The following is a 27563-nucleotide window of genomic DNA, read 5'->3' as shown; positions in this document are numbered from 1 at the left end:
TACCCTTTACTTTTTATTCCTGTGGGCTACTTTATAGCAGAACAAGTGTCAGGGGAACACTAAAGTTCAAGTTCCAATGGTTTTCACGGTCTGATACACAGATTGTTGGTGCAGAATAGAGAAAAGGAACTTTCTCGGACAGTAGACCCAGCTAGACATTGTCAAGATCTTTATTGATATAAATATAAACAATAGATATATGAATATAGTGGACCTGTAATACTCTGGAGAGCGTATTTGTGGGTAATGTTGATGCAGTGTGTCCAAAATAGGGCTCAACCACATAAAGAAAACATCTAATTGCAGTTATTTTGGCTAATACTGTGATGGCAATATGATTCACGATATGGGATGGAATGATCATGTTTGTGTCATTATTCTCATTGTCATTGAAAAATATTGTAATAAAATGATCATAGTGTGATTTTCTGTTAGTATCTGTATTTGTTTCCTTAGTCTGTAGGATCCGATTTGTAGGACTGGACGTCTCTGCAGCACGACAATACTTAATTCCGAATGGTTTGACACATATTTTGCCTTTAACAAATGATATGCGATTTCAATAAAATTGCAATTAATTGTGCAGCTCTAGTCCACACCTGGTGCTAGGCAAGTGTGTGAGTAAATTGGAACATGTGTGTGTCAGGAATATTTACCAACTAGACTGCGTCATGTGCATGCAAATTATACAGCTGGACTAAGGGGAAAAGTGGGCCTGTCTTTTTTGAGCCGTGACCCTTCACGACCCATCTATTCCTTGTAGAGAGAAATCAATGCCAGGCAACATTTTGGTCCTCTGTTCAAGTCCCCCCCCCCCTTTTAATTCAAGTGTGGAAGTGGGGCTTCCATAATCATGAGCGTAGGTGGCTGGAGGTACACGGTTTTTATAGGCCACTGTGCCAACGCTTCTCTGGAACTAGGCCAGTGGAATTGATTATAAAAGCAGAAGGTAAGATGAATTAAGGAGGTGAGGGAAAAGGGAATTGGAGTTGTACCTGCTGCTAAAAAAATACATGACCATGTGCTGGTGATAGTGAAGTAACCATGCCTCTAGAGATGTAATATTTAAACTATCTGAACAAAAACACTTTTCAAAAAACTATAGTTTGACCAAATGAGAAGTAAAACTTAATTAGTTTAAATTAATTCTAACTCATATAGACTAATCCCAAACTTTGGCTCTGTCTGAAATTACTCTTTATTTACTATATAAAGTGTATTACACTGTATGTTACTATCATCTATTCTATTTAAGTGTCTAATATCTGCGTGAGCAAAGTATGTAGTATATATTGTGGCCTCAAGAATTCCATAATGTAACAAAAAGGTACTACTATGGATATATAAGGTATACTATGGATATATTTTATAAATGCAAAGATTTCCCGGATTGAGTCCATGAAATTTAAATGTATTCTCACTATAGACTAAGGTTGAATATAACATTTTTCCTCATTTAAATAGTAGATGGAATTTTGAATGAAAGCTAACAGCCCTGTTATTCATGTTTGCATATTATAGTTAAGATTATAAAAGCAGCAAATTAGGACCTCAGCAAAGTAGCATAATTTTGCATAAATTCCCCTAGATGCAACAACGTTGTGTCTGCAGCAGCGAGCTGAGATAGGGCAACATCTGTCTGGCATTTTAAATTATATCATCAGCCTACACACGGCTGGGATTGATGTATTGTTTGGCAAAGTCAGAGAATAGCAGTCAATCCGTTTTTTAATCAAGCGTCACATTTATCACCGTGGATGCAGGGAGGCCACCCTAATTACCCGTCCACAGTCAGACACTAATCAGCCGCCGAGACCATACTGGATGCAGAATTTGTACAGACTGATTGGCTGCTCATTTGGTTTTTGTAACATGCTGGAGGTTGTTTTCTGGCCCCACTGGTGGGATGGATGGAGCGTGTACAAGTTGGCCCCTGTTTCTCTGATAAGTGCTGGATGTGTGGTAAGGCCAATGATTTTCAAAACCCTATGAAAGTCTCTGCATCTAGTGCTCCTTGGTATTGGCTAATTTAAATGTGTTTCTCACTGTGAATGCTGATGGGCACAGTACCATACTGTAGGCATATGGCATATTTATTGGGTGAGAATCTTTTTTTTTTTTTTAAATACCTATACATTTCACATTTATAAGGGAGAAACAACCGTATTTCCAGAGATGTTCCTGGTGGTCTCTGGGGTGTTCATGGACGTGTGAAACTTTTATTTGGTGTTGAACTGAAATGAACACTTTCTTTTTAAAAAGTGTTTTTCAGTTTGATTGCATTCACAAATATTGCTTTTTTTTATAGCATACATACTCTTTCTTGCAGCTCTGCTTGGAAGCTTGCTTTAACAAGCTGCTCTTCTGCAATGACAAAAAAAGACTTGTGCATCTGCAGTTAAACATTAGGTTTTCACATTCGTTGCATAAAAACTCAATTAATTCCACAGCTTTTTTTGAGGCGTGAGTTCTGACCCCCTCAAATCCCAACACAGTCTTTTCCTTCACTGTGTTTGATATATTCATGCCCTGGGGAGAGTAGACCTTTAGTTTTATTGACCATTGATTTCCCATAGCCTTCCCCCTGGTGTGGGCAGAGGATTCATCACAGCCTTTTATTGACACCATCACTCAGGGGACGTTGCGGTGGGTTCGGCCTCCTTTTTAGCTGAGGTGGCAGTGGTGGCATTGTTGTTAGATCCCCTCTATTATGTGCAACTAGCTAATAGGAAGCGATCAATCGATCAGTTAGATGGAGGAAAAGACTGGGCAATCAATCTGCTGAAAAATAGATGAAGGAGTTGCACTCTCGATGATTGGTTAGAAATGTAGCGGATTAAGTAATGTCTCTGTGGAATATAATGTAATGACAGTGGACTTGTTTCCACACATGTAATGTGTTTATTTATTAAAGTTTAATATCACTTGATCAGACACAATATTGAACTGCTCATCATTAAAAGGCATAGTTTTCTTGCTGAGAGTCAGAGGAGAAGATGAATACCACTCTCATCTCTGAGAGTGGTATCAGTCTTCTCATCTAATTTTTGGCCAGAAAGCAAATAACATATTAAATAATACATTAAAAATGATACATTTCTAACAACATTTCTAACAATTAGTTAGATTGCTTAAGATATAAGATAAATCATTGTACAACATGTGTACAAATGTTGCTTTGCATATTTAGGTTTGGGATTGGTCGTCAGTGGCTGTATAACAAAATCAAATAACTGGGCCTAATTTCTAGATCTACAATATCTATTTGAAGCAGTCATGATATTTGGAAGTTTAGAGATCTGAAACTTAAAATGCAGCGCTGTGCGTCACCGCTCTCCATTTACCCATGGCACTCTCAGCTCTCAGCCGAGGCTTTTCAAAGTAATATCCTGAAACAGAGGTTGTGGGTAAGACAGTTTTATGGAGCATAAAATTGGCATTCATTTTAGTTATTTATCAATTAGTATATATTTTTAAGTCATGGTCTATTTAATTCACATTACACTAAGTACAATGAGTTGACCCTGGCCTATTTTAGAGTTGTTGTTCTGCTAATCAGGAAACTGACTTCACGTGGGGACATGAAAGCGAGCCCTTGACCTGACAGAGGACAGACAGACAACTTCCTGATGCTTAGCTCAGACTGTTGCAGCCTCTTTGAAGCCGAGAGTCCCCGGAAGAAATCTGTTTCTCCTGATTGGCTGCTTGGACAGACTGGGAATGTGGAGGAGACTTTATTTTAATCAGGAATGAGTTGACTGTTGAGCTCGGCTTGCCAAAACAGCTGGACTTTAGGGATGAGGAGTAATTCTCCAGAAGTGTGTTCTTGATCTTGGCAATTAAATTCACAAAAATGTATTACTTAGTGTGCTAATTGTCGCCTTTGGATCTGTGAGCAACAAATAAAATAACCTTTGCAGTGTTAGCTGCATCTGTTTAGAAAAAAAATACACTGTTTCAAATAGACTGCTTTGTGCAGTTTTCAGTGCTTTCATGCTAGTGTCTTCATGAAGAGTTAAAAATAAATCATTTAACGGGCCTTTTTATTTCATCACACTTCTGGCTGGTTATTTTGCACTCTTGGGAAAAAGGTTGGGAGCTGCAGGATGGCCTATTTTTAATCAATGAAAAGATAGATCCAATGAACTGAGTAAAAGAGATAAAATGTAGGTTAGCGCCTTGAATACAAAGTAAGTTGTATCCTCTGTGTCTCAGATTTATTTTCACAAATGTATAAAAAGATACAAATCTTGGAAGTTGCTTAACTCTTTTTTCATATCATCAGTGCCCAGCTATGTTGAACACCATTCAGCAGCAGTTTATCACTGTCCGTACATTACAAATGATGGAAAGAAACAGATTATTGCATCTGAGTTGGGCATAAAATCTGTCAAATTAATGTCAAATTTCGTCTTCGGCAGAAGTAAAGAGAAGAGCCTCTGCGAGGCTGAGCATAAATCTTTCACAACTAGGCCACTGGGAGTATGAGTGTAATGAATGCTATCTGGACATTTATGCATTTTTCCTCTCCTTCCATATTCGTGCCAGTGTGGCGTGGGAAAGCAGCGTTGCCACTTCTGGTCGGGTTATTGTTCTGTCAGTGGTGCCGCTGGCGTACAATGTTTGAACACACCCTTAATGCTCACTTCCTGACCCTTTCAGCCTACAGATATACAAACTAAACAGATACACATAGTTGATAAAAAAGTAAATATTTGATTAATGTCTGTATGCATTATGTGTCTGCAGCATCACATTTAGTGAGGAGAAGAAAGGTAGGAAGAATATTGATGAGGACATGAACTCATAAAGCCAGAGCTCATCTTACTCTTCCATCTTCATCACCACCTCATTGCATGCCACCATGCTGTGGCTGTATATTGGCCGGATTATAGCAGCTGATGATAAGCCAATGGATGAATCACTCAGGCCCAGCCAGTGAGCATAACGGCTTTACTCATGATCGTTCAAGCTTGCACTGTGATGGATTGGTAGGGACATTCGGGATACAATTTTTTTATTTTTTTTTAAAGATCAGATAGCCATCTCCATGTGTTCAGTTGCCTCATGCGGTGCTGTACAATACGCACCCCCAGTGCAGTGACCATTGAGCTGAAATTTATGGGATTTTTATCCTCAACCAGCTGTGGCGTTCACTAGGAACAAAGCCATGAACAGTGTTTTCCTTCCAACTCCAACACCACATGAAATTACATATAGATTACATATTGTGTCATTCTACATGAGCAGAGTTTGTGTGTGTGTGTGTGGAGCCTTTTAGGCATATACACACAACCTTTAAATCAGATTACTTGTTAACCCCGATCCCCAGTGCATGTCTCAGAAATTCTATGCACTGTATGATCACGTTCTAATCCTGTTAGAGTTGGATTAACGCAGAGGTGATCTGGACCCTGACCTCCACCCACACAGGCTCTCTCTCCATCCCTCTTTAATACACCACCCCTTATCCCCCTCCTATGGCTTGTGAGACAGAATCTAAATGATGACGATGAAATCAATAATTGGTACTGGATGTGATTCTTTCTTTCCAATGCAAATCGTTTTGAGAAGTCAGAAAATGGTGTCTAAAATCAATGTCAGTAAATTATCAAACATTTAGTTATTGACTTAATCATGACAAGTCACTAAAAGCATAATGGATTTACAGATTAGCAGGGTTAGAGGGAATCTACTGATGGATAGCTTTAAATGACGTGTTATACGTTATGTTACTGAATTAGTCTCCTTCTGCATCGTTTTGGTTTAGACAATGTCAAAATAGCCAAAGAATGTCCATCAAAAAATTCTAAAGCCCAAGGTGAAGTTGTCAAATGCCTTATTTGGTCTGACCAACAGTCCAAACATTAAATATATTCACTTAGATATGATATAAGACATAGAAAACTGGCAAATCCTCACATTGAGAAGCTGTAACCAAAGAGTGTTTGGTGATCTTGCTTGAAACTGACTTCACTTGATTCATTGTTTTCTTACTATTTGTGCTGTACATTGTATTGATAGTAACAGTAAAGCCAACATTGGGGTAGCGAGAGAGAGAGAGAGAGAGAGAGAGAGAGAGAGAGAGAGAGAGAGACTAATCAAAGCCCCTTGAATTGACTGAGGGATGATATGCAACAAAAGGTTCTTTGGAATCAAACTGAGGATGCTGGAGTTAAGGTGTATGGCCCTTTAACCTCAACACAATTTCCACAGTCCCACTGTGATATGGATTTGTTTGGTCCTTTCAGCACGGAGGATTTCTCGTCTCACGGTCTTAATCATGTGCGTTCCTCTTAGTCCCACAGAAAGCTAGCAGCATCAGTGCTGTGTTTACTTCAGCGGTGCGCCAGCCCAGGATTAGCATTGTTTAAACAGGCCTGTCTGCCGCAGCTCTCTGTTGGTGTGCTTAATTAGCAATCAGATAGCTTAATAAAGGAGATAGAAATTTAATAGATCTTGGCCAGACAAGGGGCACTGAAAAGGGCTGGATGCCAAAGCAGACTGAATGAGTTACATTATTAAGGAAAGACAGATAAAAATAATGAAAGAGCAGAAAGGAAGAAAGCAATGGTTATGTTAATGAGATGGATGGATGAAATGATATAACCTTTATAAATACTAGAAATCAAGATAAAAGAATGGTGCTGGTAAAGAAAGAAAGACATAATTGCAGCACATGAAAGAGGAAAAAAGGGAAAATGAACAAAGAGGTGATGATCCATTAAATATTGCCCAGCCCAGTATCCGTTAAGAGTACTGGTTTCATGATGATTGGCTAATCCATCTCATTACAGCGGGCCGGGAGCAGGAGGATGCACTCTGCTACAAATGGTTGTATTTCAGCCAGTCCTGATTGCGTTAAGTGAAGGCAGTTTATTCTGCAGATGTTTATTAGAGCAGAGGAGGCCGGCCAGTGCACATGCTGCAGACAGGCAGGACGAGAGCCCAAATATTTAAAACAGACTCAAGTGCTTTGTTTTGCAACGCAGTTAATATTGCTGTTCTTTAATAGAGCACACTATTATTGAGTCAGGCAACAGAGAGTGGGAGAGAGTAATGTACTGTAATGCAGTGCAGTGTGTGGTTTTGCATATCTGAAAACTGTAAACTGAACTTTACAAGGATGCAATTACAGAAACAACTCTTTTCATAGGATGCAGTGTGATTACATTTTTATAGTAAATATTGATATTGGTTAGGAATAGTTGTTTGGGATAGCCTGTATAGCTTACATTACTGTGTTCATATGTGTAGGTCTGCTTGTAAGTTGGGACTTACATTCATATAACCTGTGTTCAGCTTTGTGAACGTACACTTGTTTAATTTATCTAAAAAAGGCACCATGTGGCGTTTTTAACGACTAGTGGCCAAACTGTATGTATAGCAATGTATTTAGGGGAACATTGGCGATGTGACGCTCATTCCTGTCGCCGCTTTCGTAATATTCTCCTGATTGACCGTTGTTGGTGCCAACGTGCAGAGAAACATAGCAATCAGACACACAACGGCAGTATAGAAGAATACTAGCAAGCAATCAAAAATGAGCAATTTACGTTTTTTTAGAAAAAAAATTGGCTTTGCACGTGTTTTATGAGAAAGAAAATGCATTTAACATGTTTGTTTGACCTTAAGCATACATGCAATGCATTTTACTGTTAACACAACTTTGTGTACAAGAAAACTCTACAGAGCATCTTTTAATATTAAGATGATTTTCAGTAAGAAAACTAAAGAAGTATCCGCTTACATACAGTACATACACCTGCTGATAACCCGATTAACATCAACATTATTGTTGGTAGAAAATACTCCTTCACTCAGTTACATGAAAAAATACAGAGGAGGACAAATCTATGTATTTTATTCCATGGGCCAACTCTTTTGATAGCTGGGATGGAATATCTGCTGGTAGATTCTGCTCCACCTTGACTGAATTTTCGGGAGCAGCAATGATTTCCTTTCCAACCATACTAAATCATGGTCATCTTTAACAGAACAACCCCTTTCTCTCTTTTTCCACATCTCTTCCTTTGGGAGTGATGTGGTATAATAATGAATATTGGCTTTTACTTCACCTAATCTGTGTACAGATCAGTCAGTTCCTTTTATTTTGCATATTTGAATGTATATTTGCCTACAGTCCCTACAAGAGGCCAAGAGGGAGTCTGTAGGCAGCCACAGCACATGGAAAAGCAAATCACTGGTGGTGAGATCACTGTTGTTGAGGAGGTGGTGGAGTGCTTCATTTGCATATTGAAAAGACACACACCCAAACACAGAGACAGACAATTTTCTCTTCACTAAAAGAAGTGGCAGGTGAAAGAAGACCTCACCCCATTACAAATGGACCCTAAAAATGTCTCCTTTCAGCATTTGATGGAAATCCCTCCAACTTTACCTCCCCCCACAAAAAAAGAAGAAGAAAATTGAAAAGACCAAGCCCGTCCTGTACTTTGAGGATTGTGAATAGAGTGCTCCACAGCCTGCCTGCCCCACATACGGTGGCTGAATACAAAAGACTCCCCTCTGTAAGAGCAATCACTACGGGAGACCACTCTATCTGCACCGCTGCAGCGGCAGGTCTCAATAAAGCCGTCAGAGCAGCCTTTGCTGTCACACACACACACACACGCGCACACACACACGTGCGCACACACACACACGTTCGCACACTCACAAACACAAAGACAGATACCTTGCATGTAGCTATTTATTCCAAACACACACAACCATTACTTTCAACCAATGCCCAAACCCTCATGGCCCTTGCATTCATTTTATCCTCCAGTGCCGGGCAGGGAGGGGAGATGAGCGGTTGGCGCTGATTTGAATATTTAAATTATTTATCACCAGAGAGTATTGAGATCCAAGGCATGCCAGGGGACTCAAGGGTGCTGGGTGGGGGTGGATCTAGCCATGTTTGGATTTGACAGTGTGCTGTTATTGCCTGAGGGGATAGTAAAGTGGAAAAAAACACGGCCACAATTGTAGATTTTGGTGGACGTTTTTGGTGGATTTATTCTCTTTCAATCTTTTATGTGAATTTTAAGGAAACTCACATAGTCGGTTTAGTAACGTGAGATTGTCCCCGAGGACATTAAAGTAAATATCGCATTACTAAAACGTTCAATGTTAATAATCATTACATTTCCCTACATGTTTATTGTTCTTATATCCCCAGTCCTCCTGCTATCTTAGCAAACTCCGCACTGGAACTGTAAACTGTTTTTTTATGATTAATAGCTTACTGTGGAACTCCAGGACAAAAGAGATTTGTAAACTGGATGATGTAATGCTTTGGGTCCTAAGAAATATCAGACAAGGGAGAGTTCTACTTTGGCTTGTTGCGACTCAGAGCCTGAGAAACAACCACTTGCCTTTCCCAGACGGAGAACAATCCTGGGAAATGAAGGAATTTACCATAGCTCACGCGATGACAGGGCTATTGAAGGAGAAAACCAAACATTTAAATTAGGATTAACACCAAGAGCAATTCTCACTTTGACACCGGATTCATCTGCTTTTTTTCCCTCATTGTCAATCTTTCAGTTTCACCTTTCCTGCCCTCATGCTGGGTAGGGGCAGGCAGCTCAATCTCTGCCTCCCTCTTCTTTATGCACTCAGCACTAGGTTACAGTCTCCAGACAAAGGAAGTCCTCGGCTGGCCCCCTGTCGTTGTCCCTCTCTGGTGCACCATGCACAAGCACAGAAACAGCGCTGATTGTAATCAAGCCCTGGGAAAGAATATTGCCATTAGCCCAGCGTGATCAAATCTTGGAAATCCATTAATAATAATCATAGGTTGTCATGTTGCAACCTGCAAACCTGTGTCCTGGTACAAAAAACAGCATGTGTTGTGGTTGTCCTCAGAGGACCTAATGCATAGTTTCCCTTTTAATATAAGTTTCTTTAATAATTATGTTTACATTGACTATAAAGAGGATTTGATATAAGAGTTTCTTTGTTAACTTGAGTCAGCTTGGTACTCGTTAGGTGGCATTGTCTACAGCCGAGTGTAGTTTTTATGAAGGCCTTTTTCAAAAGCCACCAGCTGACTTTGCATCAAGTTACTATTATCTCCCATCAAAATTCAGATTTTTATTCATATTACTAGTCTTGTAGGGGATTATCCCATTCAACTCTGAGTTGTAACTGCTATTCATCACTCTTAATCCCAGTGGTGAACCTCATTTGTTGCAGGTTGTGATTGTACACAATTGCAGCTCATGTCCTCAGTAATGATCTGCTAATTATGAGAATCCACAGCAGCCTCGGAGGTGTGAAACAAACTGTGAGTGTGTGTGTGTGTGTGTGTGTGTGTGTGTGTGACATATGTACATGCTGTGTGAGTGAGAGAGAGCAACAATGCACACATGTGATTTTGATTATGATTTGATTGTCAGAATTGGGGAAAACATATTCCATATGGGCACATGTTGTTATGTGTGTGTCCAAAGAAGGCTATAAAAAGAAATGATTTATTCATACTCATGTCAAATTACTTAGTTTCATAATACAATGTTTTTTATTGAGCTTAAAGCTGCCATATATATTTTATATAGAGGTTAATTGCAGTGAGTTTCCCTTTTTAAAAAAAAAAATATTATTAACAATCATTCACGTGACTACTTCACTCATAGGGACGTAAGAGCCAACTCTGCAGTTCCCAACTACCACTTTCCGTTCATTGTTTTGGGTTTATGGCCCACAAATTTACTTTTATAAAAATGATCCAAAACAATAAAATGATTACATTGATGAAATGTTTTTTCTTCTGCTCCTTAAGCCGAGCCATCAAGACCAACCAGGACCTTCTTCCTGAGACTCCGTGGACCAACATCCTGTATGACGACTTCTGGGGCACCCTGCTCACGCACAGTGGCAGCCACAAGTCCTACCGTCCACTCTGCACCCTCTCCTTCCGCCTCAACTACACCCTGCATGCCCTCCGTCCCTGGGGCTACCACCTGCTGAACGTTGTGCTGCACGGGCTTGTCACCGCCCTCTTCACGGCCTTCAGTCGCCCACTTCTGGGTGGAGGACTTTGGAGCGTGCTGGCTGGCCTTCTTTTTGCTTCTCATCCTGTTCACACTGAAGCGGTGGCCGGTGTGGTTGGGAGGGCGGACGTTGGTGCTGCTTTGTTTTTTTTGCTGTCTCTTCTCTGTTATATGAGACACTGTGGACTTCGTAGGGACCCACGTGGGACTTTTCAGGCCGGGCGATGTGGTGGTACCTCAGTCACCCGGTGCTGGGGCTGGATGCTGGGCTGCCTGTGGTGTGCAGCAGCCAGTATGCTGTGGAAGGAGCAGGGGGTGACGGTGCTGGCAGTGTCAGCTGTCTACGACCTTTTCGTGTTCCAGAGACTCCGGTTTCGCCAGGCGCTTCTTCTCCTGCTTGGAAAGGTAAACCAATGCATGCCATAGGGGCCGGTGTGTTCAATGGCTTTTGGCGTCTTTACCAGTTTCCTCTTCCTTCCCTCAGAGGCATACCTCATCCAGCCAGCTGTTAATGGTTCCTGTATGATGAATTAAGTTTTGTATGTGCGTGCTGTTTGCTTTTCATCAGGAGTGTAATTAGGAAAGCTGTTAGCTGGTGCAAAGTGCACAGTTGGCGCATGAAAAAGCTATTCTCATTTGTCATCTGCTAAACAGGAAGAAACTATACGCACAGGGGAAGTTTTCCACTTCCTCGCAACATTGCCACCAACTTCCGTTTGCTGCAGTAAATAGATACACATTAATGCAACGAGATTTAGATTAGGATCTCAGCCTCATTATGTGTGTTTGTGTTTGTTTTGGGAAAAAGAGCTTTGCACAGGAAAAGTTATTTTTGGGTTGAGTTTTTTTTTTTTTTTAATTGAAGGTGACAAAAGGTATGTGCAGAAAAACAGCAACACGTCCTACTCTGGCAAATTATTTGTTCCACTTCTCAAGCAAGCTGCCCAAACATACACAAATGTCCAAACATATACACACACACCATGGCTGCAGTCAAATTGTCAAATGTCTTTTCCTAAACACTTTTCCTTTATCTCGATGGAAAACGTCACAAGGTCAAGGAAAGACATAAAAGGAGAATTCATGGATATAGGACATAGGATGAGATAAACCCGGTACAAAGAGAATTCGACTGCACTTACACTTGGCTATGTAATTATGTGATGTCGGATAATAGGAATAATAAGAATAATAATATGTTTATTTATGTAGCACCCTTCAAGAGCAAAAACAGAAAACACAATAGCAAGTTTAAAACCAAACAAATTACTTGAAATGCAGACATCAAACTAAAAACGTAAAAACTAAACTATAGCAAGTCTAAACAGATGGGTTTTTATCTGCTCTTTAAAATTGTCCACAGTGTCCACAGATATTAGGGCTAACTGGAGAAAGTTCCAAAGGTAATAAGTTAATGATGTTATTGAAGTGGGTCGGATGCGGTGAAATACAGCAATTTGAGACGGACTACTTAAAGCTTATCTTAGATATTTTGTTCTATATGTGTTCTTGCAGTGTTGTTTCATGCAGGCTCATGACCACTCATTTATCAACATGAATCCCAACTACCTTGATTGTATGAAAATACTTCTAAAATTTCAGCAGACAGGCATATTGTTTGTTTCCGTGAATGGCATGATGATGCGTTGCTTAAAATGTTGCTGCAGCAAAGAAATATGGGCATGGCATTATTTATTTTTCCTGTTTTAAAGTGTAGTGCCGTCAGGGAGACAAGAAAAGAAGCATTGGACCAACTCTTATTGTGGCTGCCACTTTTGGTCATTTCTTTCAGCTGGGAACCTTCCTAAGCAAAAAAGACTATTCGACCGCAGCCCATACTTTCTCTGCAAGAAGAACTCTACAGGACTCCATTTTACCCTTCAAACTCCAGTTATCCGAGAAGGACAACCTTGTCGCAGTGACTCATCTGATTAAAGGGGATCAGTATTTGACTGAAAAAAAGCTCTTCTCATAAGCACTCTACATTTGATTAGAGAAACGGCTCCTTAGCCAACATGATGGCCCTCATAAAATGCATAACTAGTGTAATAAAAAGTCCCCTTGGGTTTACTGAGCAAGGACAGTCTGGCTCTAAATGGTGTGTGTGTGCGTGCACGGGAATCTTTTTATAGTTTCTTGAGGAAACAGCTATAAATACCTCGGTTTGTTGCATGGTTTGTATCCTTGTAGAATATATCACAAACGTCCTGTGAAACCTTCTGGTGTATACAAACTGCAGCCCGTTACAAACTTCAGCGTGACTATCCTATTTACGCAGCCAGCCTCCGAATGAAAACATGTTTTACCTTCAAGTGTGTAAGGCTTTACTATACCTGTGGGGCAGCTTCTCCAGTAGTCATTTCTGGCAGAATGATAACCCACAACTGTTATTAGAAGGCCTGCGGTGAGCGCTCCAGAGAAACAAGAGAGCTGAGAGAGAGGGAGTAATGTTTTTTCTTCTCAATGCTCTGAGAAGGAAAGTGTGTGTGTGTGTGTGTGTGTGTGTGTGTGTGTGTGTGTGTGTGTGTGTGTGTGTGTGTGTGTGTGTGTGTGTGTGTGTGTGTGTGTGTGTGTGTGTGTGTGTGTGTGTGTGTGTGTGTGTCACAACTGCTAGACCTTTGAACAGGTGCCAAACAACACATGTCCATTATAATGTGTCCATTCATTTATCAAAGCTGCTAAATCATATTGGAGCATCTACACAGCAGGATGCAACTCTCTTGCAGATATACTGTATAATTATATAATCATGAGTACAAAGGAAAATGGTTTATTTCCCACTTCAAATCAATTTGTTTTCCTACTGAATATTTTGGAATCTGACACCTTCAATGGCCAGAGGAACAATACCAGTTCTTAAGTAAAACATGATTCAGGGCCTAACTTTTGCTTAATATGACATACTGGAATTTAAATGAATTGCCTTGCATTGGCTTTACAGTATGAGTTTGTAGTGACTGACAAACAGGTGAGTCAGTGGGGTTGAAGAGTTGATAATTGTTGAATCACCCACCCATCATAGTCTCTACCTAAAATTGTGAAATAGAAAGAAATATTGACAAGAAATCTAATGACAAATTTCAAAACTTCTTAAAATGCAGTATGTGTTGGAATTATGTTGTATATGTATATACAATATGTTTGCTATAATCCGTTGTCACCGCTTTTTTTGTCTGCCCATGAATAAACAAAGGCTGTAGAGACAGAGCCTCGGAAATGAAACTACAGCCTGAAAGACATCCAGCAACACTTGTTCCATTCGGTTGCATTACGGTCTGAAAGATTGCGTCACCCTCAGCGCTTGTCATAAGCCGATATGAAAAATCCCATTTCCCTTTGAATTTATCTAACAGGAGAGCTGGGATATCATCAGTTGCCTCCACCTCTCTTCCCAGACACAATAGCCCTGGCCAGCATCCCCGTGCCCGCCCGTCAGCTCCTGGTGCCAACCCCCCCAGCGCCCCACCGCCACCTCCAGTACATCTGGCTCGTTTATCACTCTGGCAATGCCCTCCTCTTTTTGCCCTGGTCACAGTTATCTTGGTGGGAAGCTCGTTATGTGCCGGGGCCAGCCACGGGGGCAGTCGTTTCCTCAATTATGAGCCAGACGTCTCGCGACGTAAGGGAACACAGAAGGGAGAGTGATACCGAGAGAGAATAAGCAAACGGAGAGGGAAACTATGCCCTCACTTCCTTTTCTTTATCTGTTCTTGGTCTTTCTCACCTATTGGACGACTTGGCATCTGTATCACTGCCACTGAGACAGAGTCAGCAGCCATTAAATATGATGGTAGATGGAGAGGTTGCAAAGATTTTTGGCAGAGAACAATGCAGGATGCACGATTCAATTAAAAATGTTCCATTTCTTTCACAATAAAGCAGAAGACTGAAAAATCCTCCACATCACATTATCTCACCACTGGCTCTCAGCAGCCACAAACAATAAGGAAATGCAAATCAGCTGCAGTGTAGCGGAGGGGACAGATGCACTTTGGCCAGCACTCCATTTCTCATCCTATTAACTCCCTAATCACTGAGATGAGATTGGAAAATGAGACAAGGTAGGGCGGAAGGAGAGTTAGAAAGTGATAGATGGAGACAAAGGAAGGTGCGGTGTTAGCACAGCAGCCTATCGAGAAGGCAGTGAGTCGCACATGCTAGGATCAAATCATTTTGTCTTTGTTCTTTCCACTCTTAGTTTGTCAATGGCTAAAACAAACAAGTTGATAAAAGAGAAGACGAGGTCCAGGGATATAGTTTGCCTTTTTTGTGAAGGTCAGCTCTCTTTGCTAAGCTTGAGGTAAACCGTGAAACTTTGGCAGGCGTGATTGATTTCATTAAATGTGTTTGTTTAAATGTTGAGCAAGTATTTAAAGCATTCACTTGACTGAATAACAAAGATGTGAGTGATTATACCCTGCGTTAAAAGCTTTAAATCATAGGTGTGACATTTAATACAGTAGTAAAAAGGCTGGCTTATATGTGAGGACTTTATCTCCCTTGCCCTAATTCTCCATACTTCACATCTTTGTATTTTCTTACTGAAACTTCAGTGTGTTCCCCTACAGTCAAATGAAGGACGGCAGATATAGCATTTTATGTGTGGCACATGGACAATAGAAGTAACCATCTGATGTGGTGCCAAATTTCCATGTAGCAGAAGCATTCGGCTATAAGACCATGCCCCCTGTTGCAAGCTCTACTGCATGCTCTTTATTTAACTTGCGTTCATGGGTATACAATGCCAAAAGTACAATTACTTTTTTTTTTATGCCAAACTTATCTTACACAAAAAAGGCAGATTCAGCAAACCATCTTAACTGCACAAACTTGTTTTGAATAGCTCGATTTAACTTATTAAAGTCCATAAATGGGATTCTTTCATGTGGTTGGCAATAGATAGTTGTTGCTAAGTGTTAATTGTTGTAACTAACATGCTACTAACATGTTCGTTACAGCAAGTCATCAGACAGCAGCATTGTTATTTTCATCTTATTTTAGTTTGTTTAGTTACGCGTTTCTGGATTTAAAAAAATATATATATTTATATCAGCCTTAAAAATCCTTTATCGTTCGGGCTCTATTCCCAATGCGGATTTTATCCGGACACAAGACATTTGAAGTAACGTGTAAATGGGGCCTCAAATCCCTTCACTACATGCCAATTAAGAACACATCTGTTTGTGTAAGTGGTTCTTGCATGAGGCCCATTGTATTTTCGTACTTGGACTGAGCGTTTAAGATGTCCATAATGATCTTCAATAGCACAAATGAATCGATGAATGTCTGTCAAGTAACTACAACAAAGCCAACAAAGCTAAATCCGATGCATGACATTACATCGAGCTTATTTCCTTTCACACGGATGTCCCTATATTACTCAAACAGGAAGCTCTTTTAGTGTCCAGTTAACACGGCCGGCACCCGCTGCTTTTATCAGCTGTCTTGGCAGACAGCACGCGAGGCCTCGACCTGTGACCCGTCTCATTACAGGTCTCTGTGCCAGCAGCAGCAGGGCTTTCATGGAGAGTACTATGGGGTAATTAGGTCACTCTATCAAAGTCAGCCCTCTCAATGCCAGCCAATGCTGCTGTCTGATGACTTGGGTGACTTGCGCCAAGTCAGCAGAATCTAGAACACATCAGAGAGCCGAATGCATGCCTCATTGTACCTTTCATCACAATTTAGCATGTCACTGGTAATGCATCAAATGTGAGCACTGCTGGATGTGTGTTGCGTAAATACAGTGTGTCCAAAAGTTTGAAGGCCTTTCCATGCACATGTCACTGAGAAAGAATTGCTCCACAGTAGGTTGTTGTAGCTTCCACCTCAACTTTAATGCACGATTTCATTCCAAAATGATACAATAAATCTATGGTTATTGTAATTACCAACATTTGCTTAAATAGATTTTGCATGCACGATCAGCCCAGTATGCTGGAAAGAGTTATGAGTCGTTTAAATTGGACATGACTTTAACTAGAAAAGTCCAAAAGATTGATCCCCTGCTGTCCTGCGTCAGTCCACAGCCGCTTTAAACTGCCCATATGCAAGTCAGCCGTATCCCGCTGTTTCTTCAGATATGTTTTAAACACTCTGCACGCTACAGTGTCAACAGGCAGACCACACACTTCTGGGATTAATAAAACCAGAGCTAATAATGAATGGCACCGTTAAAAGATGAAGCCTCGGGAGTTTAATACTGCGTGTTTATGTGTGGAAAGAGAGAGAGACGGAGGGAACGAAAGAAGGGTTAATTTGCAAAAAAGTGGATAATAAGCTGAAAGGGAAAACCACAGAAATGGACGTTGAATTTCCAAATGAGAATCCAAAGTGGAGGAGATATGTGGAAGGTTTCAAGTGCTTGGAGCACGCGGGATGTTGCGTTTGACAGTTGGCTGAGGATTATGCCAGCCGTTCTCCATGGATCCACACAAATCGCATGAAGGCCAGTCAATCATAGCTAGAACATGTTCCCAGGAATTGAAGTTGGACAGCAGTAAAGCTGAAAACAGGGATATTAGAAGAAAATTTAAAGTAAATCCAGAAAGTAACACCCTGGATTAGCTATTGTGGCTAACTGCGTTTGGATTTCAGCCCGGAGTAACTTTCCAGATGATTCATTTTTTTGCCGGACTTTGTATTAGCACCAGTAGCATCAGTTCAAATGGCCATTAACATAGGAAAAGGCATGTGTACATAAATGCTTGAATTAGACTTAATTTGAGTTTTCTTGTTGAAGCCAAGAAATCAGACTAGGTTGGTGTAAAAGGCAATTTTAATTGAGTTTATATAAACGTTTTTTTTTTCTTCTTTTTACTCACAAGGAAGTGTAGAAGCAGAATATGCCTTTCTTGTTATTTTTACTTGGGCTTGTCAAACACAGGTGTGACTCCTAACCTTAATTAGGTCTGTGCTGGTGTTGAGCTCACTGGAACACTGTGTGGCAGGGCCATCGTTAATGTGATCAGTTGCACCTGTGCTTCTCCTGCCAGGACTCATGCTACGTTTACACGTGGCCAGCTATTTTCATAAACGGACATTTCCACTTCTACATTTAAAATAACAACATTGTGCACAGCTGTCAGAAAAGTGCTTGTTTACACGTACCCGTGTACATATGCCATCCATGCCGTCAATAGCATGACAAACCTGTAGGTGGCAGTGTAATGAGAAGCCCCAGCCCACGTTAGCCAATCAGAATCCCAAAAATAGCAACAACAGCAACAAATCGTTTTCTTTCTCTTCTCTTCCTCACTTTCTCTCCTGTCTAAACCGCAGGTTGTCTCGGTTTACATGCAAATGTGCAAACAAAGATTTCAAAAATCTCCACTCTGGCTGGAGTTTTTATAGAAGACTCGTTTTCAAAGGCAAATTCTCCGTTTACGTGTAAACAAAGGACACAAACGAAGGGAAATGTCTCAGTTTTTCAAAATAGCCATGTAGGTGTAAACAGGGCCTCAGTGTGCACCATTAGAGAGGTCCAAGAAATGCCTACAATTTAGCAAGTTTTCAATTTTTTTTGCCAGAGCAGATACATAGATATCTGTAGGTGCCCATTTTGATTCATTTTAGGCATTAAGCCATTGTACTTACTTAATGTATGTACAATTAGAGAATCAAAACAGTCGTAAATTAACGCAAAAGCACAAAATCAGCTCATTTTAAGGACTGTATTAGTCAGTATGTGCCCTGCCAATATTCCTGTGACCACAGAAAGACAATGTAAGCTGAAATTGTTTGAAAAATCAATAAATCAACAGGAGATAGAATAGAGCTTAACTGACGTTTTAGAGCAATTAAAGGGTGTAGTTGAGTAGGTCTTCAGTTGTTAGAGGGGGGGGGGGGGGTTTCGGGTTATTGACGATGTATTTTTCAACTGAACAAAGAAGGAAGAAGGCATACCAGACGTTAGAATGCAGAAAATAAAACCAGTGATACTTTTACTTCTTGTCTGCAATTCATCCACCTGTTGCTTCTAAAATCATGCAAATGCGTGTGTTAAGTTGGCCAGAAAACTAAAGTTATTTGCTGCTGAGTGTGTGAATGTGTGGTCATCCATCATTTCCAGCCTCCGCTCTAGCAGTTTGAGTTGTGTGATTGATCGGGAAGTCAATTAAGGAACGATTTACAAATAGACAAGGCGGGGACGGGTAAAATAAAGCTCATTCGCCTTAATACCACAAATGACTCTCTTGCTGGAATTGGCTTATCTTCTTATACCAAGCAGAATTGGATTTCTCAGACAATTTCCTCCCTTGACAGGCAATATGCGCTCATCCATCAATAAGCACCCCCACCCCCCTTTTTGTTTAAAAGGCACTCTCTCTTATCCTTTGTGTACCACCTTTCAGCATCCAAATCAATATCCAATTTTTTCCACTCTCATTTCCTCACTGCTTCTCCAAATGTTGTACTCCGTGAACTGGCCCTTTTCCACCTTACTATCGACAAGTGGCTCTCTGTACCAAGCTGTACCTACACTTCCTCCCTCAGCCAACTTCTTGAGAGAACATGCTTTTCCATTTAAGATGTGGAGAAATCAACTGGAGCCAGTATAGGTCACGCAAGTCAATGCTAAACCTCTTATTCTAATCCTAACATGGGTTTGTTATGGATAATTTGTATTTTCCCTCATGCTTCTTGAAAGAAGGCGCAAGCTCATACTTATACATGCTTATTGTAAAAGAGGGAATATTTCTCTCAAAAGTTTATTAATGAGACAAATGAAAGCTTGTTCTTTGTACTCTGTGTAGCTTGTATCGGTCTATTGTGCAATAAATTTAAAGCAGATTATACAGTGAGTAAATGATTGCTGTAGTAGAGTAAACTCACTTAAGAGATAAAAAGAAAAGTTGGGCTACACTGGAGCAACACTTTGAGTTATAGAGGCTCTGATGCTGAATATCAGTTACATCAAAGCCAATACTCTATGACAACTACTTGACTACTAATATGTTAACTTCTCCTTTCCTGGGCTATAATACCACATTATAAACAGCATTTACATTATGAAGGCATGCATTTGTGTGTGCACACACACAGACCTAATTCCCCCTGACCAGGTTCAAATAGAGTTCATATTAAGTATTACTGGTGCTCAGACAGACTAAATGGACTCAGAAATTAGGAAGTGAGCAGCATCTCTGTGCTCATCACACATGATCTTTTGTCATTTTTTTTTTTAGTCCATTAGGTAAACTCTGTTAGGAATATGAATAACAAGCAGGTTTTATTCAGGACCGCGCCAGGCTGTCTCTGTCAATAAGCCTGTATGACATTTTAATTTAATCGGTATTTATTGAAAGAAATTAAATCAGATGTACTTAATCCTGGCAAAAACACGCCAGTTGATAGGATTTAAGCAGTAATTGATTTCAGAAAGCATATCAAAATGTTGTTTTGAAGAAATCTGACATCAGAGCATCTGACAGACAGAAGATGTATCGCTGCCGTCAGTCTTACGGCTACGCATTCCCGTTTCTCTCCCTACTGTCACTGAGGTAATTTAACAAGCCTGTGATCAAAGGTCAGGAAGTCAAGGATGTGATTGCACAACCTTGTCATGTCTTTGCAACTGTAACTCAAACTGTAGACTTCCAGACATCTGTATAGTCCATTGTGAAGTAACCTAAAATGAATGGGGAGTCTGGCTTTGAATCTAATTTGCACCAAGGACTGAACTTCCGAAAGAGTCACCAACCAAATGTCCTATATGTCTCCTTCCAAAAATGTATCAATACAGCCATTAAGAGTTTAACACGATTTTATGTTTATAAATGGACCATGCCCCTGCAGTGACAACCAATTGGGGTGTGATAGTTAGTTTAAAGGTGTTGCGTGATAGAGGACCTAATGGTGTTCTGCTGCAGAATTAATGCTCTTATGAGATGTAAACAGAATCTACATACCAACACAATGAGTCCTAAGCTGATTACCAGTCACACTCTGGGACTGCAATCCTGACAGGCAATGAGGAGAGACTTAGAGAGAAAGCCTCTCATGCTTCAAATTTACTTCAAAGTTGACCTTAACTAGGTCAGAACTGAGAGGAGTGTGATTTACGAACATATGGAAAAACAGGAGAAGAAAATCTTCATTTCGCATGGTATTCTTTGTCTCTTTTGTTGGGTTTTTACACGGTTCTTAACATTTTAGAAATTATTTGCAAACCAAATTTGAAATTCAAAATACATAATGTGTCTTTCACCAGTTTGAATGACATATTCCATTAAAAAAAAAGATTATTATTAAAATAACTTGATGTAAACAGTCCCATTGTTGCTGACTGAAAGTGACATCCAGTACAGCGCACAGCTGTCCAAATCCCAATGTGTCTTTCACCAGTTTGAATATGTCCAATTTCACTATTTTCTTGTAAATAGAGCTGTGTTGATTCTGGCTATGGGTTATTTTAATTTTAAGAAGTATGCTAGCTTTACAAGGAACTGTATAATTGTATGTGAGTGCGGTTTATGCCCCAGGCAGCTATCAAAAACATTCCAGAGATTGCTTTGCAGTTTCTTTTTCTATATGGGATGGTGGAATAATATATTTCAAAGCTTCTTTTTTTTTTTTTTTTTTTTTTTTTTCTTCTTCAAAAGGTGGCTTTATAAATCAAACCCAAAACAGCTCACACTGAAATACTGGACCATCCTTCTTAATAACTTGTTGTCTACAGAGACTACCAATACATTTATAGGACCACTGTTGCTCTGATCCAGACCCATAACTTGACAGGTATTAAAATAGCCTTCAGAAATGAAAACAAATTCAGGTGTTCTGGATCAAAATATTGTGGCTTTGACTAAGCTCTTCTGGACTGAAATGTTGATTTAGGTGTTTTCCTTTAGCGTGAGTTTTCTCTCTCTCTCTCTCTCTCTGCTCTTTCAGAAAAAGAACATCAGTGTTTTGCTGAGTCTCGCTGTGCTGGCTTCCTGGGGAGTGATTCTGCTGTCAACTCGCCTCTATTGGATGGGCAATAAGCCTCCAAACTTCTCCAACTCTGACAACCCTGCAGCTGACTCGCCACATTTTCTCACTCGAACACTAACGTTCCTCCACTTGCCAGTCGCCAACGCCTGGCTGCTGCTCTGCCCCGACAAACTCAGTTTTGATTGGTCCATGGACGCTGTGCCCTTGGTCAGGTCCTTGGCTGACTGGAGGAACCTTCACACTGTTGCCTTTTATGGAGGATTTATCCTCCTGGGTTTGTTTGGCCTTCGTGGCCCCACCTCTAAAGCCAAGGAAACCAATGGAAAAGCCTATGTCACTTATGGAAAATCAATCACCAACGGGAATGGTTACCATGCCCCTGACACAAACCATAACACAGACCAGGGGCCAGCAAAGACCACACTGAACGGGTCAGCTGGACTCCACCACTGCCCTTCACGGACGCCCCTGCCCCCTACTGAACACCTAGTACTATTTTCGTTAGGCATCCTCACATTGCCTTTCATTCCAGCCACAAACCTATTCTTTTATGTAGGTTTTGTAATTGCAGAGAGGGTCCTATACATCCCCAGTATAGGCTTTTGTTTACTGGTTGCTGCTGGTGCAAGAACCTTGTACATCAGACAGAGGACTAGAGGCCGCAGGGCCTTACTGTTGTGTCTCTGTACAGGACTAGTGCTGCTGAATGGAATCAGAACTGTTCAAAGAAACAGTGACTGGAGCAATGAGGAGAATCTCTACAAGTCTGGGATTAGTGTAAATCCTGCTAAAGGTAAGAGAAGGGCGGCATTTATCCTGAGGGATGAAAATCAAACCTCAATACTGAAGAAAACAGAAAGCTCTGCGTAGGAGTATCACAAACTGTCAATCACCCAATCTGATATAAAGAAAGGCAATATAACCTTTGAATGAAGAAATATAGCAGTATTTGTCTTACAAATGAGTTGGATTCATAAGCAATAAACGCACACATTTAAATGCATAAATCATCTCTGCTTTGGGAACTGCAACACAGTTGCAACAGAAATATCCACAATATGCCTTTTCTACTCCTGCATGCAAAACTTGATTTGTAAATACACACAGAAGTCATTCAATCAATCAATGAACATAAGCAACGCTGTTTACAAATTTGTGATAATTTGTCATAATATGTGATAATTTGTCATTGAATTACCTGATTTATTCAACCTTATTTTGTTTTAGCAAATTGACACCAATAGCACTATCTTTAAATGAATACCAACATTGAGTTTTTCCACTCTGAAAATGCAACTTTTGACTGACACATGTCTTCCAAAGCCTGGGGAAACTTGGGCAACGTACTGAAGAACCAGGGCAAGATGGCGGAAGCGGAGAAGGCATATAGAAATGCTCTGCACCACCGAGGGAACATGGCTGACATGCTGTATAACCTGTGAGTGTTAAATATGACGTTCCCACTCCTGTTTGCAAAGTCTTGACACAAACGAGTTGTGATTCCTCCCATCCATCACTTGATGTTGCAGTGGCAGAACAAGAAAGGCGGAAAGGGAGAAGGGGAACAGGCGTACTGACGGAGAGAGTGACAGACAGGAAGAACCTAAAGAAAGCAAAAAATAGATCTAATGCATTAGGATAGAAGCAAGTGAGACTCCGAGCCAAGCGTGATGCAAGAGTGTGACAAAGAGGAAATAACTCTGTGCGTCCCTGGTGGCTCTTTCTACTTTCTGCTACTGATTTGATTAGTCTTGGTTTGCAGGGCCTGTGGGAGGACACAAAGCCACTTCCAATCCTGCTGCACAAGAGAGTCAAAGGTGCCAAAACCTCAAAGCAGAGCCATGTCTCTTGCTCTCATGCTGTTTTTCTCCCCACTTCTCTGTTCCCTCTCAAGTTACAAGTGTCAGGAAGCTGGCAAAGCAACATAGGGAGAAGGGAAAAATCGAATAATGGTGTGCATTTATTTTTTAAACTGAGGTGCTATTTGAATATGATTGATGGTTGGGTATATTGGGAGTAATGCATTGGTATATTGGGTAAGGCATACAGAAGATGCTACAGTTTGTTGTTTTATTTCCCAGCTTTCACCCAAAGTCCCCTCAGTCACTTTGACGCGCTGTCATTTTAAATAAACCTCCACACTTTGTTATGCAGTTTATGGTGTTGTAAAATTCTGGTTTTGTTTTCTGTCTAATAGTGGCTTGCTGCTGCAGGAAAACGAGAATTTTTCTGAGGCGCTGCATTATTACAAACTGGCCATTGGGAGTCGGCCAACACTGGCATGTAAGTACATTTTAAAAAAAGATACCTCATTTTGTAGCGGCGGTCATGATCAGGGGAAGAGTTGTAAGGGATTAGATGTTCTCACACATTACTCGATTTTGGTCTTTGGTGTTTATTCAATAATTAGATGTGAGTTCAATGTCCCTTATTGGATAACCATTATGGTCCAATCTGAAGGCTGAACTAGATGTTCTCATGCCATGTGCTCATTTGGAGGGCCATATTCAGGTTATTTCAGCTTGACGGGGAAATGATGAGATTCGATCTCACACTTGAGTGCTCGCATGTGAGATGAGGTTTCGTCTTTTACTGTACCAAGGACAATTTTATGAGAGAAATGGGGCTGGCTGCAGACTGCTTTTCCAAGTTGATAAGTTATCTTTAATTCTTCCCCAGCTTAATCTCCTTTTAGCCCAATTCATTTATTTTTCTTACTTGCTTTTCTTGTGGTAATATAATCTGCCTTTGACCTCTGTCCTGTCTCCTTTTTGTTAAATTATTGTCCATCTTCCCCAACTATCTTTGTATATAGTTCACATCTTATCCACTCTTACATACAGAAGGTTTTCACTGTCTTGATTATATAATAAACAAAGAATATGCATTTTTTAGTTTAACAGCTTTGGAAAAGGACTTTAGTTTTTTGGATTCTAATGTTCCATGACTGCATAATGAATGTGTAAGTGACAGCAGGTTTTTATCCTGTGTTTTTTGGAATTTTAATTTAATTAAAAGCTTCTCCTCTTCACAGCGGCCTACTTGAACACAGGAATTATCCTGATGAACCAGGGCAACCTAGAAGAGGCCAAACGCACCTTTCTGACTTGTGCCGACATTCCAGATGAGAACTTGAAGGACCCCCACGCCCACAAGAGCTCTGTCACCAGCTGCCTGTACAACCTGGGAAAACTGCTCCATGAACAGGGCCAGCAGGAGGTTCGGACAACGAGTTTCACCATTTAGAATTTAACAGGAAACTGTTTGGATCGCAAAGCCTTTTTTTTTACAAATAGTCCCTAGTGAATTACAAGGCCTGTATTACACTGATGCAAAACAACAACTACGTTAACCTTTGTCCTCCACTTCAGGAGGCCCTGTCTGTTTATAAGGAAGCGATACAGAAAATGCCCAGACAGTTTGCACCACACAGCCTTTTCAACATGATGGGTAAGTTCCAGTCGGAGCCGGTTTCACCCTGAATCTTTGTTTGAAATGCAGAAACTGAAATTGCAGGAAAACACATCTACTTTGGTGACCCCTGCTTTGAAATGTTTATTAGTATTCTAGTGGGGTAACATAATTGATAATGAAAAATAATGTCATGCTTGTTTTATAACGTGAGTAAAACAATGTAGGACCTGGACAAGTTTGGCTTAAGTTTTAGCGATGAATTTTACATTTTAGTTTCCATTTAAGATGTTCCATTTGATTTGAGCTTTGAATTATATCAACAAATTGACATCAACTTAATTTAAGAATAATTTTTATAATAATTTAAAAAAGAAAAACTCCAGAGGACTTGGACCACCTGTTTGATTCCAACACTGTGCAGACTTTGGGTTCTTTTTCAGAGGATTGAGGCTAATCCGTGCAATAAATCACATCCCTCTCTCTGTTATTGTAACACTAATAACATAATTGGAAGCTCATCCTGAGAGCATAGCTGAGATTGCAGGGAGATATTTGCAAGTATATTTCTTGGCTAAATGAGAATGGGAAGTGTGTTTTGTCAGATGGAGGGCAGTGTTTGCATCAGTGCGCTGTCCTGATGTCATTTTACCCCAGGGGCCAACAGCATGGCCTCAGTTAAAACCAAATCTCACAGAGGTTTAAGCATAACAATTGTTCTTTCAGCCAAATCTGCGTCTTCTTCCCAAGACTGGGGTATTCATTCAGCAAGTGAGGAATGCTGACCCTATGGATAAGAGGCAGATTTCAGTTCATCTGTCCTGCACCTGTTAGAAAAACACAATGTGGTTTAAACAGGTAGTTCAGAGGAAACTAGTGTGCCACTAATAAAAGTAAAAAGGATACAAACAGCCGTATTTGTTTTTTTAGTTGAAAAGTAATGTAGTAAAGTAGACCCTTTTATTTATTTGTATTATATTTATTTATGATTATATTTTGGAAGAATGAAATCATGTACTCTCGCTGTAAATGTTGCATTTTTTCATTCATTGATATTATTCTTTTGAAAACTTGTATGACATCCACAAAACATCCAACACGAATCATGTACTGTATGAGGATTCCTGCTTTATGCAACCCTCGTGGATATCGGGACTTGAAAAGCTTTCCATTGTGGGAATTTGATTTGAATTATTATCGTCCTAAATAACTAATCGTGATCTGTGTTGTGTTTCAGGAGAGGCCTACATGAGGCTGAACAGGCTGGAGGAAGCAGGCCACTGGTACAGAGAGTCTCTCAGGGCCAAGCCTGACCATATCCCTGCCCACCTCACTTATGGCAAACACCTGTCCATCATTGTAAGTTCCATCACTGACACACACAGTAAGAGTCATAAGGCAGGCCAAATCATTATCTTAGAAACAATTGCAGTGGTTAACAACCTGGCTGAATGTAATTATACATGGACCTGAAGTGGCAGCGTGGAGTGATGAATAATACATACTTAGTGACTTATGGGAGCAGACAACCCTTCCTATTGATTCTTCCGCAGAGCCTGGAGAACTGTGATGATTGTTATGAGGTGTGAGCTTCTGACTCTGAAAAGGAGCATGCATAACAAACTGCTCTCCCCTGATCAGAAATCAGCTTGAGGACTTGTGATGCATTCATGGATAAAGTGTTTGAACTTGAGCACAACCACTTGGATGAAAAGAGGATCACACAGTGTGAAAGAAGAAATGATTGAAGCGATGAATATCTTTTTGGTGGCCTTGGATCAACCCTGATCCAGAAGTGATGCCAAATAGCTTTAATAACCCAGCCAAATAGGAGCTGCATTAATTCACGTCTGACATCTGAGGGTCACTGACATCTGAGGGTCACAGACGTGGGGAGTTTGTCTGCTGTAGATGAAAGCAACCCCTCTGTGATTGGATGAGTGCCGGATTATTGGTGCGTTTTCCTTCCCTCACTGTGTGTATCTGTATATACGTGTAAGTGTTTGAAGACATCAAGGGCATGCACGTTCCATTCCCAACTTCTCCCAAATGTTACCTTGCCCTTCTCATGTTTTTTTCTGCAGGGAAAACTCCCACTTCCCGTCCTCCCGCCACCTCTCTCATTCCAAAAAAACAAAAACATGTTTATGAGACAACAGATGTGTTCACAACTGATTCAAGTTTAGGTTTAGGAGTTGAACTGTGTGCTCTCTGTTA

General features: G+C 40.5%; 1 protein-coding gene across 1 annotated transcript in view; it reads left to right on the top strand.

Annotated features, from left to right (window-relative positions):
• tmtc2a (transmembrane O-mannosyltransferase targeting cadherins 2a) overlaps positions 1-27563 on the top strand; it is a 53819-nt gene that overhangs the window by 12876 nt on the left and 13380 nt on the right. The window contains exons 2-8 of the mRNA XM_032505333.1: positions 10790-11405; positions 21894-22728; positions 23259-23373; positions 24133-24218; positions 24970-25154; positions 25307-25385; positions 26584-26705. Coding sequence (XP_032361224.1) covers positions 10790-11405; positions 21894-22728; positions 23259-23373; positions 24133-24218; positions 24970-25154; positions 25307-25385; positions 26584-26705 — 2038 coding nt within the window. The remainder of the gene's footprint in view (positions 1-10789; positions 11406-21893; positions 22729-23258; positions 23374-24132; positions 24219-24969; positions 25155-25306; positions 25386-26583; positions 26706-27563) is intronic.

Source organism: Etheostoma spectabile, chromosome 23 (genome assembly GCF_008692095.1).
Source record: "Etheostoma spectabile isolate EspeVRDwgs_2016 chromosome 23, UIUC_Espe_1.0, whole genome shotgun sequence".
Classification (NCBI taxonomy): domain Eukaryota; kingdom Metazoa; phylum Chordata; class Actinopteri; order Perciformes; family Percidae; genus Etheostoma; species Etheostoma spectabile.
Note: the sequence above shows the minus strand (reverse complement) of the source record. Positions and strands in the feature narration are given on the sequence as shown.